The 14,991-nt window shown below is 42.4% G+C and overlaps 1 protein-coding gene across 3 annotated transcripts in view; it reads right to left on the bottom strand.

Moving 5' to 3' along the window:
• Positions 1-14,991, bottom strand: part of LOC128754941 (rho GTPase-activating protein 6-like) — a 74,098-nt gene that overhangs the window by 35,768 nt on the left and 23,339 nt on the right. The window contains exon 1 of one of the 3 annotated variants that reach the window (XM_053857969.1): positions 4,234-4,522. The exons of the other annotated variants lie outside the window; for them this stretch is intronic. Coding sequence (XP_053713944.1) covers positions 4,234-4,275 — 42 coding nt within the window. The 5' untranslated portion in view covers positions 4,276-4,522. Of the gene's footprint in view, positions 1-4,233; positions 4,523-14,991 lie in introns of those variants that run through there. 3 annotated transcript variants of the gene reach the window in all.

Raw genomic sequence — 14,991 nt, 5'->3', positions numbered from 1 at the left:
GATTTGCCTGTGACGCACGTTTCCTCACATCAAGCAAAGAACAGAAGGTTCACATACATTGTGTGGCTGCTCTCGACTTTAAGGGGATTGATCACCCACTCTCTTTTTGACATATTTCTCATGTTGTTTGAGGAAGATTTGATTTGAAAACTATGTGCGTTGGTGCAGTTTTTTTTTCCTCCTGTTCACTTCCAATGGGAAGATTTAGGGACCAATCCAGAAATAGCTTTCAAATAATGCCTGATATGTCCCAAGAAAAGTGTCGGATGATTCCTGACCGAGCAACACATTTTGGTGTTTAAGGGGTGTCGATACGACAAAAAATGTGGAAGTAGTGACCGCAACAGATGAATAAAAAACAAAAACAGACAATGGCAGAACTATGGAAAACATGCATTAAAAACGGAATAAGTTTGCATGATTGCAGCACAAACCCTGACCTTAACCCAATAAAAGGTTTAGTGGGTCCAAAGCTCCTTCATCACCCAGCCAAAGGCCTGAGGACCTTATTCTGTGAGCAGTGTTTATATTAGGAGTGGCAGCGGAGTAAAGCAAACACACCTAGTGCATTAGGTCACACATCAGCAGGACGGGAGACAACAGTGACTGGTGATTATGCACTCAACATTTTGGGTGAAGAAGAAGAAGAACATCTTTTTTTTGTAACATCTGACGTCAAAGGGGTGAAAAATGGGAGGCTTCGGGTCTTGTATAAACAGGTAGCTGTTCTCTACGGTCCCCTGGACGGTGATGAGAGACAGAGACAGACGTAAATAGACGAGAGGAGACAGAGAAGTCAGCGATGAAACAAACAACAGGCCTGTGGAGATCAATCATTTTATCAATACTCACGTTGTGTTGCTGTCTGCCTCGGCACATCGGACCTTTCATTCCAGCAGAGATGATTACGTGTTATGATGATGGTTATGTGTTCACAGACACTACCGCATAGAACAGCCATAAATACTGTTGTTTTTTCGTTTTTTGCTTTGGGAACTACAGAAATTTGTGCGAAGGGATTGGGTATAGGATGGAATTTGGGCGCATGTGGAGTACTCTTTAGTGACATATGATAAACATTGCATCATTTCACCTTACTGAAAAATATCTTCCTTGGGTGAATTATCATTTCTCATGTGTTATGTTGTAATAACAATTATTCCATTGTTTGGAATGCTGTTCAATAACCAAAGGGGCCCTACCCTTTGTTTCCTTCAGTTTTCAAATCTTACACAGCACTCGAGTGACTTTGCATCAGAAAACAAAATGTATTGTGTGTATTTTCAAAGTTATCGAGTTAACGTCTACAAAATGCCCGTCTGCCTAAAAAAAAAAAAAAAAAAAAACCCTGAATGAGCGTGACTTCTTACATTTTGGCAAGACGTTAGCATTAGCATTAGCTGGTAGGATGATTTATGAGTCGCGACGTACCCCGCCCAAAGGGCACTTATTGGTGTTTCGGTAGGTGGAAAAACTTGACACCCATGATCTATGGGTTACAAGAACAAACTCTTGATGTCACATAATGACATTTGTAGACAAAAATGAAACAGCACTCTTTATGCAGGCGCCATATTTGTTATTTCTCAAGTATATTACTGACAAATGGATGAACCCTATGCTTCCACACTATTGTATACGGTATGTTGAAGTGACATTTCATCTTGCTGACATTGCAGACAACTCTCAAAACACGGAAGAGCACAATCGCCGCTCTAGATTTAAATAAACCCTCTATACGTTGAGTCATTCATATCAAACTTTTCAGGGATTCCAGTGCTGACATGAATTTATCCTAAGAAGAGTTCAGCAGTTGTTGAGTGTGTTATTAGGGGGATTCTGGTTCATGTAAGACACGTGTATTTTCAGAACTGTTGGAGGACATGTGTCTAAGTAACAGCACACCACTTTTATTGGTTAAGTTGCCGCAAAATCCAAGAAAATGGCTGCTCTGTATGGCCTCTATAGAGGATACATAGGAGGGTGCAGACTCGCCATAGAACCATCAAGTCAAATGTCTTAAGGCTGACAATCCAAATGTAATTAGTTGAAGAAATGCATTTCAAATAGCATGACAATGTGTTCACTGTTTCATCCCATGATCAAATCGGTGAACTTATTTTCTTGAGGCGCGTCATTGGCTCATGACTGCTGTTGTAATAATGCACTGGCATTAGCAAACATGCATTTGGTTTATGCATGCAAAGATGATCTAACAATGCAGAACAGCTCTGTGCAGGAGTCAAGTGTTGTTAAGACTCATCCCCGGTGATGTCCGGCATGAGTCAAACGTACAGTGCAGCTGACTCAAGTGCACGTGGCTGTAACACCGGGGAGAACCTCGACAAAACATCAACGCAAGGAGCCAAAGAAAACTGCAGTGTTTTCCGATTAATGCTTGTAGCTTTACGAGCTTCCAACCACAGGAAAACTGCTCATAAAGTTGATACAGGCCGCCGGAGCAGTCGGGGAAGAATTCCTAAACCACAGGGGAAAGGGGGAGAGATGGAAACAGAGATGGGTGAGAAAAGCAAGTGTCCGATCAGCTTTCCCACATTTGAACCTGTTTTGCAAACCTGTTGCTCCTGGAACATCACACTCCAAGGTGCTCACGGTCAAATCTAAGTGCTCATCACACTTTCACCCACATCACAGTGTTTTGCCCTCATCTGGAAGCGCAGCTACAGTGCAGACGCGAGCAACCTGCAGCGCAGGCAGTGGCGGCTCTCCATGTCTTTACGGGGCTGCTTTTGGACCAAAAGCCTTCTCTCCAGGCCAGAAAGCATGTGTGGTCTTGTGCATGTTAAAGTGCTCAATTCAGTCACTTAAAATGTTCCATCACAGAGACTTCTGCACATCGTGGCCCTTTTGGTGAGCCAAGCATTACACTCACTCTCTATTTTTGTTATCTAAACTCCATATTAGGACATCAGCACATGTGAGAACAACAGTGGCTATTCACAAATATGATGCATTTATGTTAGAGTCTGGGACCCGTCCATCACTGTGACATGCAGTACGATAAGGAATCACTCTGAGTGTTAGTGTATGTCTTCTGAAGGGCCCTACAGATAAAATTGCTTTCATAATAGTTTGACTTAAAGTAGGACAGTATTCATCAGAACGTTATTGTCAGACTTTGAAAAGTTTCCTGGGTTGCAATACTCCTCCGCGTTTTTAAAATGTTTCATGTAAGAGGCAATAATTCAGGACCAGCTTTAAAAACAGTAGCAATATAGAAAGGTTTGGCAGCAACTGCAGTATAATAGCACGTCCACTGGCAATGCAGCCAATCTATAAAACTTGTTTTCTCCATCCACATGGCCTTTTTTTTTCCATAAATGTCCATCCATCCATCCATCGTCGCCCGGTTATTTGTTGCCGGGTCGCGCCAAACGCCCTCCCGAGCGACATCCACCAGCTCCGACTGGGGGATCCCGAGACGCTCCCAGGCCAGCGTAGAGATATAATCCCTCCACCTGGTTCTGGGTCGAACCCCTCGGTCTCCTCCCAGCTGGACGTGTCTGGAACACCTCAAAAGGGAGGTGTCCAGAGGGCATCCTGATGAGATGCCCGAACCACCTCAGCTGACTCCTCTCAATGTGGAGAAGCAGCGGCTCTACTCCGCGGCTCTCCCGAGTGACCGAACTCCTCACCCTATCTCTAAGGGAGACGCCTGCCACCCTTCGGAGAAAACCCATTTCAGCCGCTTGTATCCAGGACCTTGCTCTCTCGGTCATGACCCAAAGCTCATGACCGTAGGTGAGGGTCAGGACAAAGATTGATCGGTATATAGAGAGCTTTTCCATAAATGTACCATTATGAATTGTTTCCCCCTCTATGAACCATTTGGATATATGAATGTTTTACACCGTTCTGTATTTGTTTACTTCATGATCATCTTTAATTCAGCAAATTCAAATAAGCAATGTGCTTACTGTATGAATCATAACATTATACCCCTATGAATTTGACACATTACAAACCCACCACTGCAAAAGAAATAAAATTAAAAAGCTGTAAGGTACAGCATACTACAGTGATCAATGTTGTCGTATTATCCGTGTGCAACTTGATAACGCATTCAACAGGTCACCGTATACCCAATAATAAATCGGCGCAACTTTATATGTATTTAAAACACACTGCGTCATTTAGTTGTGCAGGGATAATTCACCATGATCTGATGAATAACCCAGCAATAACGATTTGAACTTTTGAAACTGGACTTACGAGATAGGTATTGTGCCTGTCCAGGAACACAGAGTCTCCCATGGTCCAGGAAAAGTATCCACATCAAGCAAACACTGGAAAACCGTGATGAAACCAGCGGTATCCTGCGAGGTAAGTCCAACACCCGCGTGAGCGCTCGTCCTTTTTTCCTCCTCTGTTCTACGGCGAACACGAAATGTGATCTTGTTGTTGTATTTACGCGCGGTTCGGGATCAGCCGTGCCAACACCGCGGTGCGCCAGAGCACGGCGGATCCATACTGCGCGCTCAGCCCACTCTGCCGCGGACAGATGCTGACACGGGGCGAGGAGAGGCAGAGCCCACAGTCAAGCGGGGAGGAAATAACACACGTTCCGCGGAGGACTTTCACAATAAACGCCGACGCGGAAGGATAAGTTCATTGGGAACAAGTTGCCCTTAAACATGACATTGAAAGAACCAGGCCTGCACGATTCAGGGGGAAATATGAATCACGATTTTTTTTCCTCATGAAATACGTAGTTTATTGCACACATGAACCATGACAAAACAAAGTTGCATCACCAGGCATTTGACGTTTGGTGTGCCGATAAAAGCTGAAAGGCTGCCGATCAGGATACCGATCGCATGGATTGACAATGAATTTGTTATCAAAATGATGGGACCTTCTGTGTCGAAGACGTGAAAACATGAACCATTAAATCATTTTCATTCAGAAAGGTTTTATTATACTTCTTCTAGAAGGCAAAAAAAAATCTTGCAGAATGCAGCAACTATTATATCAAAAGGACACAACTGAAAAACATGTAATTTGATGTGAGACGTCGCAGGTGAATCTCTAGAGACTGTGCTGTGTCCGTGACACATTGACATACTGTAGCGGGACTCTGAGACAGAGAGCACTGCATTGATGAAAGTTTCCACTTCAGATGTTTTCAACTGTTTCTGGTGGCTGACGAATGCCGCACCTGACTCCAAAAAGGTGACGGATCTGGTCGATTCTGTCTTTGTGTAAACGACACTTGAGAAAGGCCGCTCATCTTGCTCGGTGAAATGAATGATTATTTGTTTGGCTTAGCGTTCCGAATGTCACTCTGGGAGCGGCGGGTGTTGCTAAGCGTCAGCAGCGCTAACAGCTGCTGAGGAAACCAGCGCTCTCACTTTCATGACCCCGGAACACTCTCCATGCTCCGTCCTTTTTTTCTTAACATGTTCGTTTTGACGCTGTTTGGGGGGCTAATTCTCCTCACTAGCTCGTGGTTTGTCATCCATATTTCTTCAGTTTCTATCCTATTGCCGACCTACCCAATCACTACCGCGTTCACAAGTGACTACACGGCGCTTCGTCATTGGTTGAAGGAGAAGTCACGAGCATTGTGGGAACTCAGAAAGTAGTAGCTTGCAGCGCCAAAACGCCAAAACTCACAAAGAAAAGTAGCATTTGTGATGCAAATCAAATCGAAATCGCAATTTTTTTAACGATTTATCGTGGGTGCCGAGAAAGAACTAGCAACTCCAAAGTTCTGGCATTCGACTGAGCGTCTTAGCGGTGTTATTGGTCCTGGCTTCACGTGTGCACAGTGGACCACCAGTATTATTTTTATGACAATATTCACTTTCTTCTCTTTAGTCAAGAGTGATCCCTTTGGACACCGGTATACTCGAAGAGGAGAGTGATGCATGGAGAGCAGATATTGTTTCAGGATATTTTGATGCATTAGAACAATTTAAAAAGTGAAATGGTGTGTTTCCCTAAGCAGCGTAAAACAACACTTTTTTTTTTTTTAAGTCCATTGTCTCAGTAGGATTCACCTCTTGTTCAATTCTACAAAGTTACGTTTGAGAAATAAACCAAAATAAACCAAAACATTTAGTGTTTCTAGCTGCCACAAAAAACTGCTGTCAGCTTTGGTTTTCTGTGCTTGTAATGCTCTCTCTATCAGGTCAAAAACTCAAATGTTTAATACAGATTCATAGCTGGATCCATACTAATTGTGGTTACCGCACTCTACCAACTCAGATGGAGCTGCTCAATATAGCTCCCCTGAGGTTGTAGACGCTGGATTAACACCATCAGTGAGAGCGAGGGTCGTCCTTGAGTGTAGAACTGCTTTGAAATTCGTTGGATGCTGCTTATTTAATCCAGATCCAGCTCCATTTTCTTCTGTTACATCTGAGGAGATGTGGTGTGTCTCTCAATCACTTTACCCCCCAATTTTTTTTCTGATAGAAGGCGTGACACCTTGTTATTACACATGAACAGCCTTGTATATTTATCAAGAATAAGTACTTCATGGCACTTACCAATATCAAGAGAACATGACTGAAATCATGGTAGAACCAGTGTCTCATAGTAGATACTGAGGGATGTGCAAATGCGTTCTCTCTGTCATGTTCATTCCAACATAACCTGACAAAGACATCATGACAGATGGAAAATGTCAATCTACAGTCATATCCTCATGAGAAGGACCGATGTGCAAAAGCCACTCATTCTGCTATTTTTAATGCATCTCTTTGAAAGAGACCAGAGGTAGTCTACATGTGACCATCTGTGTGTGTTTGAAGGTCCAAGAAAATAAATCCTGACTTTTTCTGTAAACTACAATCTTTTGTTGTTTTAATGCTTCTTTTCCCGAAATAAATCTGCAAGAGACAGAAACAATCTGAATAATTCATGGATGGTCAAGATATAAAACCGGTTTGTCTTTGCTCTGTTAGAGAAACAATTGTGACATGTATCTGGGTGCAACAACCGCGGAAAATAAATCAAGTCATTGTCAGCAAAGCAGACACACTGCAGAACCTCAAAACTACGGCTGATTGCTTCCATTGTAAAAAATCAGCAGTGATTTTTATTTATGAGCATTCCGGTGTCCAAATATGCTCTTAGGAACCACCATGAAAAGCGGCTGTGCTGAGGGGGGGGGGGCACAAAACAGGAGGGCACAACCCTGCTTGCTGCTTGCTCTGTGGTTGTATACATTTTGGAGTTTATTTTGAAGCCAGTAGTCTGTTGTGGAAGACTTGCTCATGAAAAAAAGAGAGCAATGAATTACAAATAAAGCACAAACAAGGGCGATCAAGGTTTGTAAAAGACAAGCTGGATTCAAACACGCACGCACATTCGCGGCTAATGAAAACCATTTGCTGTGACCTACATTTGAAGACGAGGACGCACAAGGAGTACTTCACTGAGGCACAAATAGATTTCCACTCGAGCATTAGCACAGGTTAATAAAATGCTGAATTATTCAGAGGGTTGACTAATATCTTCCCACATTGGGTTCATCTTTATGAAGGGAATGGCACTCCATTTCAAGGACCATTTGAGGCTATACAGCTTTACAAATTGTATGTCACGCAGAAGGCAAGTTTGGTGAGCAGTGCTTGCAATTCCTGCAAGTTTATGACGCTAAAATAGAGTCTCTTCCAGTGACGTCAAGATGGGAGGAGTTTCTCTCTTTTGTTAAAATTCTTGAAAAAAAAAAAAAACCTTGGAGTTCAGTCGAGAGGATGGACACCATGTTTTATGGTCTCGCAGGAGGAGCTCATTGCCTCCTAAAATGGGGATTCAATAGTCCCAAAGTGGCACACACACACATGCACTGCAGTCTGTGGGAGAGGAACTCAGAAAAACAAGAATTTTGGAAGCAAGTGAACATGCAGTTTTACATCACAAACAACATGAGAAGACAAGATAGTACAAGTGTTCCATGAAACATCAAGATTCCAAAAACAATTTGTCCAAATTGGACTAAAGGAACTGGTATAATCTACCAGTTCCTTTAGTCCAATTTGGACAAATTGTTTAGTTCAGAACTGCACAGCTGCAGAGTACTGAAGTACGTCCACTTTATATGGGTCATCTTTTAAAAGCCGACTGGAACTAGCCTGCTTTTTCTCCATTAAAAAAAAAAAAAAAAAGAAAAGACGGAGAAAAAGAAAAAAATCTCTGAACATTTGTCAAACATAAATCATCCTCTTGTCTTTTCTTCTCCAAATTTTAAGAGGCCAATTGGGGTCTACCAATGATTCTTCCACTATAGGACCAGTATAGTGCGAATGTTTACATCGCTCTTGGAGGAAGCACACAGCAGCCATGTTCAGATGCCAGAGTTGTGAAATCACTCCATGGAGTGGAAAGTATTCCACTTAAGTACTCTAGGATGATGCAGTAAATGACAACGTTCGTCCCACCATGCCTTGGATCTGTTTAATAAACACTCGGAGAATAGATGTTGCAAACTAGGATGGAAGTATTTGGTTGCATCAGGACTTGCTTGCTCTGTTCCTGCTCGGCCAAGAATGAAGTAATGTTAGGCAATAGTGATTCGTCCTCTGGTGTAGTTATCTCTGTGAATATGAGTTCACTTAATAGATTTAGTGATGTGAAAGATGGCTCAGGTAGAGGAGGATCAGAGGAGGACATCTGACGGGACGGGCCAAAAGAGAAATCATTGATGTAAATAAAGAATGAACTACATGATAGGAAACATCAACCAAACCTGTTTGGTTACTTCCTAGACCTGTTACTTCCTTCTACGCAACAGTACAGCAGAGTGACCACGATTACATGACACCCCACAAAAGCAAATTATTGGGTTAGCCCGGAAATGATAGATTTTTTCCATGTAAACTCTGTACTATGGGAGAGAAATTTGGATTTCTCTTAGTCAGACTGCAGCTAATAGTTTGACAAAGACTGCATGCAGCCGTTTTGCTCAACTATACTGAGCCTGTTTGATGTGCGCCAGCACAAGCGTCTGCTAAGCAACAGAACTAAACAAACTGCTCCTCATACGAGAAGACAGTCTCACAACATTCGAGAAGTTGAGTATGCAACTTGAAGCAGCAGTGGTCCTCTGTCTCTGTATCGATATCTGTGGTTAACACGTAACAAACCTGCTGTGTTGCCACTGAATCTGCAGATATGTAGATGTGTCTTCAACCACCTTATCTCAGATCATTTTGATTGTTAGTTCTCACACGATTCGAGGATAAGATTTGTTGGTTAAAGAAGACTTTACCATCACATAACTGTTAGCATGATTGCTAAGTAAGTTCTGGCTCACGCTCGCACCGAAAACACGACTCTGAAGTGTGAATGTTTAACAGTAGTATAAAAACATGCGATGGACTGGTGACCTGGTGTATTGCTGCCTCTCGCCCAATGACCGCTGGGATAGGCTCCAGCAGTCCCCGCAACCCTGAATAGAACTAAGCACGGGATGTACTGTATGTAGAAAAACTTAGTACCAAACCAGTCTGTGGTTCTGATTTTGGCTCAGAATTACCCTCCTACAGTCTAAGTCAGTCTGATATACATCAAGCACTGACACAACATACGCTCCATGGCAAGGTAATATTGACATGCGCTATACATCTCTATACTCGACATCTATCAAGCGTGCAATGGAAAGAAAACTGATTCTCTTTTTGAGTATTTAATTTTATTCAGAAACATGCAAGTTTAATCCAGAACGGTGTGTTGAACGTCACTCTGATGTTCTGGACCTCTGAAGTTAAACTAGTTGATCAGTCAGTACTTGGATCGTGGCATAATATTTTCAGGTTGAGAAAGTGGACTTTAGCACTTTTCCAGGCGGAGTGTGCCGGTCGTGCGTCACACCAGGGGGAGACGTTTGGATCCGACTATCTTCAACGAATCACATTGGATGTCAGTTTCTTTGTGGCTCTTCTTCTGACTGACAGTGCGGCCAGAAAGTCACCGTGACTGAAACGTGTGGCTGTTTGCCATTTAAATGGCAACTGTAGAATAAAAGTGAGTAAGAGTAAGAGTGCCTAACCCCAACCTATGTTTTTGTTTTACCTACGTCTGCCCACGACGTGGGGAGGGTGGAACATGTGCTTCAGTTGAAAGCCAAACACGTCAACGTGCAGCGCTGAAGGCTGCCTTCTGTGTCACTTCCCAAGGTCAATATACTGTATTATGCCATGGGAGTGAGGATGAGTTGGACTGACTGATCCAACAAGTATGTTTCTGTTCTTATCTGTGATACCTTCAAGGCACGTAGTGCCAGAACAACACAGGCCACGCACAGTGAGGTTTGGTTTACAGTAAATGGATAGTTACATACAACCTGCTATGGCCTAATATATAATATAAACCAAGTGAAAAAGCTAAAAAGGAAAAGAAAAAAAATAGATGGTGGGTTAAAAGAGGTTGCAGCAAGAACAATTTCACAGCAGAGGCAGCACAAAGCAGTTAAGGGAGAATGACCTCACATCTAGGGAATGTTTAAGTAAAACATGAATCTAGTCTTTCTTCCTCACTCGGGGTGAAAATACAGTCAGCATCAATGTGGCGCGTAAAGACCACAGACCTGGGCTGCAGCTGACTTGTTTTATGTGGAATATCACTGATCCTTGGCCACAAACAGGACTCATACCGAGCGACAATAGCTGGAGTCTGGATTCAATCTGGACCCTTCTATCAACAGCTCAGCCCTCTTGTCTTAAATCTCCATCCTCAAGGCGAACAGACTGAGATGGTGATAGGGCTTGTGTGGACAGTTTTGGATACCAGCCCAGAACCCATATGTTCTTGTCTCTTCCTACCACTTTGCGAAGATGATCATTTAGGTCGACGACTGCTTAGCACTGTTGAGCATTAGGAATTCTTTGCAAATTAACTGGTCAGTAAAAAGTGGGGGGAAAGTTGTTTCACGCACAGATACAATGTTAACACATGAACATTACTTTAGTATTCACGACTGACTCACGATACAAACACTCTGGTGCTTATTCACAGGTCATGTCACCTCAATATTTAAGTCTGTCTTTTGCAGTGTTTGTGCCTAGTTTAGCTTCACTGGTGAGGACTAATTCTTGGGAACAGTGAGGACATTTTGATTTGTGGGGTCCTTTTGCCAGACCCCACAAGGTTAAGCATCAATTTGAGGATTAAAACTTATAAACAACTGGGTTATTATAATTGAATTTAAGGTTGGTTTAGGTATTTGTTGTGGATGGTGAGGTTTAGGGAGAGAGGCTTAGGAAAGCATGATGAAACGTCCCCACAAAACATGACTGTGCGTGTGTGTTCCGCAGAACTGATTATGAATACAATACATAATATACACTAGGGCTACAATGACCAGCCAACATAAACGTGCGATGTCAAGTCGTGACATCATCGGACTCCTTTCAGCACCTCTGCAACTCAGCACAGTCCGCTGAACAGAGACCAGGACCGCCGGGACCCAAACTGTCAAAAATATGAACCTACCTTTAATAATATTTTGGGCAACTAAAATTCAGTTATTAAGTCTCAAAACTACAATTTTCGTGATCACTGAATTGTGGTGCTCTACCATGGATATTTATATTTGTTGCTATTTAAGTTCATGACTGTTTGACTCTCAAGTTGCCATGTAGCGAAACACCCACCTCCAGTACAGTTTCCAAATACTTGTCATCAGCTGAACAATCTCTGCTGACAGCGTTCATGAAACCCAGTCATAGCATGGGTTTCTGTGTGTGCAGGTGTTGCACATGTCAACAAGCATACCTCAGCATCATTACCAGATGAAGTCATTGCATTTGTGAAGAATCACTCTGTGTAAAATCTGCCTGTACTTTGCACGGACATTTCCTCCAACAGTTGTCTGTATCTAACATTAAATTAGATATTTGATAGCCTTCATTAGTTATACAGAGGGGAAATTCAACTTCCATGGTCATTTAATAAAAACTAAATATAAAGGTGAATTTGTCATGAATATGATGAGACCTTCTTTGTCCTTGATGTGAAAAAATTAACTTTAAATTATTTTAATTCAGACACCATTTGTATACCCCTTCAAGGTGGCAAAAAATAGAAAAACCTGGTAGAATGCAGAAATTATTCTGTCAAATGGACAACTGAAAACATTTAACTCGATGCGAGACATCACAGGTGAATCTCCAGAGACTTTGCTATGTCTGTGAAATATTTACATACTGTAGCGGGACTCCGAGATAGAGACCACTGCATTTCTGAAAGTTTCCACTCCCGATGTTTTCAAAAGTTTCAGATTCAGGTGGCAAACAAATGTTGCACCGCACTCAAACAGCGACGGATCCGGTCGTTTCCACTTCCGTCTCCGTGTAAACGACACCTGAGACAGGCAGGTCATCTAGCTCGGTGAAATGAATCATAATTTCTTATCATTCTGAATGTGACGCTCGGACCCGCGAGTGTTGGTAACCGTCAGCTGCGCTGTTAGCCTGCAACTGAGGAACCAGCGGCCTCACTTTCATGAGCCCAGAAAACTCTCTGTGCTCCATCAAGTGATGGCGTTTTAAATAGCGTATTTAACTTGAAGGCGCTTCCCTGCACAGCATTTGCATGTGCTGCCGGATGCAAACTTTACATGACAGATTGAAAGAACCTCCACACCTGACTTGCTTAGTGAGCGTCACAACAACGTCACAACCAGCGGGGCTTCATCAGACTGTCACACGTGATCACTTGTTGTGACAGGTAGTGATCACCATTCACCGATCACGCTGAGATCGGCTGATCATGATCGGTGACCAATCGATCGGAGCATCCCTAGTATTCAGAACTAGTAACAGTATCAGCGACAGAATGTCATCTTGACGTACAGTATGCTAGAGTTTAGTATAACAATATATTTTCACGTCACGTCACTCACTCGCAGGACCAGGGGTAAAACTTGTTTAAGATGTCTGCTGCGAGGGGTGAGTCTACTCTAGGGGTGCGTGGTATGTACAGTATATGTGAGTCAGTTAGGACTTAAAGTGCACATAATTGAGTGGCAGCGTTCAGCAATGGCACAGCAGAAAAAAAGGGGATGAGCGAACACTCTGGCGTGTACAGTGCAGCTTGACACCACAATGGAGCAAGTGAAACACCGTCAGTTTGTCTGCCTGGTGTTTGTCTTGTAACTTAAACTAAAGATACAGCTGCCCCCTACAACTGTCCAGAGCTGTTTAATTCTTTTCACTGTGCATTAGCCACTTTTGTAGCCCTTTTTGCTGTTCATATTTAGAACAGAATATTTTGAGAGAACCAGCCATTTTGTAAACATTTGCTACCTCAGTACAACTTGGTAAATACAAACATTGAAAATGTTCTTCTTATTATGGCTGCAACAACTAGTTCACAACTATAAACAACAATTAAATTGGTCACTAGCGGCTCCATTATTCGACTAGTTATGACGTCTTCACACTCCCCGCGGCATGCTGAGGCTACGAAACATGGAAAGTATGGTCCCAACACATTTTAATTTCCATTTACAACTCTACAGACATGTTGGCCTGGTCATCAACTGCACACATCTTGGTGACTAGTCAACTATCATAATAATTTTTTGCAGTCCAAATTCTGATGGCAAGCGTCTCTATGAGTATGTGAGATTCCATTGCTGACAAAAGAGGGAAAAGTCTTTCATACACTTTGGACATTAAAATATCACTTTCAGTGCTGCTTGCTCTTCCCTCCAGTCGAACCTCTTTCATTCAAACACCTGGTTCATATGATTCATTAGTCTCCTTCCAGAAATTGATGCAATGACAGCCAGTCAACTGGAGCTGAAGAGACTTTTTGTCCTTCGTGATAAAGGCGTTTTGAAACATGACCGTACCTTGTCTTTCAGCACTCGCCCCTCCACCATGGCGTGCGCATTTCCTTCTTCTTTTTCTGTGAAACAGTTGCTATGACGCCCGTTCTTACCAGCTGTGCCTGACGGCACCATAACAAGGCTGTTGTGAGATGGAGAGTGTGCATGTGGTGAGTCTGAATATCATTATATGGAGGGTGTTTTGTAGCCAGTATATACTAGACTGGTCATTAGCATCGTCAGAAAACGTTGTTTTATTCTTGATAAAGTTTAATGGACAGTAAATAATGGAAAATCTGTCGCAGGTGGCGCTAAACGTGTCAACAAAAATGTTGAATTTCAATTGTTATACTGATGTAATTACCATTTACAACCAACAATTACACATACATAACCAGACAGACTCTATTCAAGAGTATACTGTTATAGTTGCCCTCTCCTAGCCTGCTCTTAGTCTGACTGACCGACACAGCAGCTGCTGGTCCCCGTCTGCAGCATGTTTCCGTGTTGAAAGTTTACATAAACACCAACCAAAAGATAGAGTCTCCCGGGAAGCCAGGTTTGTAGGTCCTTTGAATAACCCAGTGAAATACCCACTGAGGGATGTTGACTCAAACATGTTCAGCTTTTTTTTTTTTGTCCGAACAATCCACCTGTGTGTCTATTGTTTTTCTTTTTGTTTTCATGAAGTACAGTGTGGTCACGCAAATACTTTCACAGGAGAGTTTGTGAACTTTATAGCTCACAAAAGCCAAAAATATTTTGGTGTGTGTCTAACTCATTACTTTTCTTGTACAGCATATAGTCACATAGTCAGACTTCCTTTTCTACAAATGAAAGTTTGCAAAAAAAACAATTTTAGAACACTTTATTTAATCGCACCAATTGAATGATCACTCACATAAGTCAACCTTAAATGTCAAGGCTTAAAGAAATGAGAAATAAAGACTTCATTATGAACAGCTGAGGTATGTTTTGAATTAGACATACAATAGATGAGTAGACAGTCGCAAGTATACACATGAATGGTCCTGGTGGTGAATGATTCACTATTATCTGATGTGCCGCGTCACTTTCTTCGAAGCAAATGTCAAGGAAAAATATGTGGCATGCATGACATGATCACAAACTGAAGGAAATCTGGTTTCTATTCTGAATTGTTCCTTAACAGTCATGTTTGTGGGCAG

The sequence above is a fragment of the Synchiropus splendidus genome, chromosome 1 (genome assembly GCF_027744825.2).
Source record: "Synchiropus splendidus isolate RoL2022-P1 chromosome 1, RoL_Sspl_1.0, whole genome shotgun sequence".
In the NCBI taxonomy this organism is placed as follows: Eukaryota; Metazoa; Chordata; class Actinopteri; order Syngnathiformes; family Callionymidae; genus Synchiropus; species Synchiropus splendidus.
Note: the sequence above shows the minus strand (reverse complement) of the source record. Positions and strands in the feature narration are given on the sequence as shown.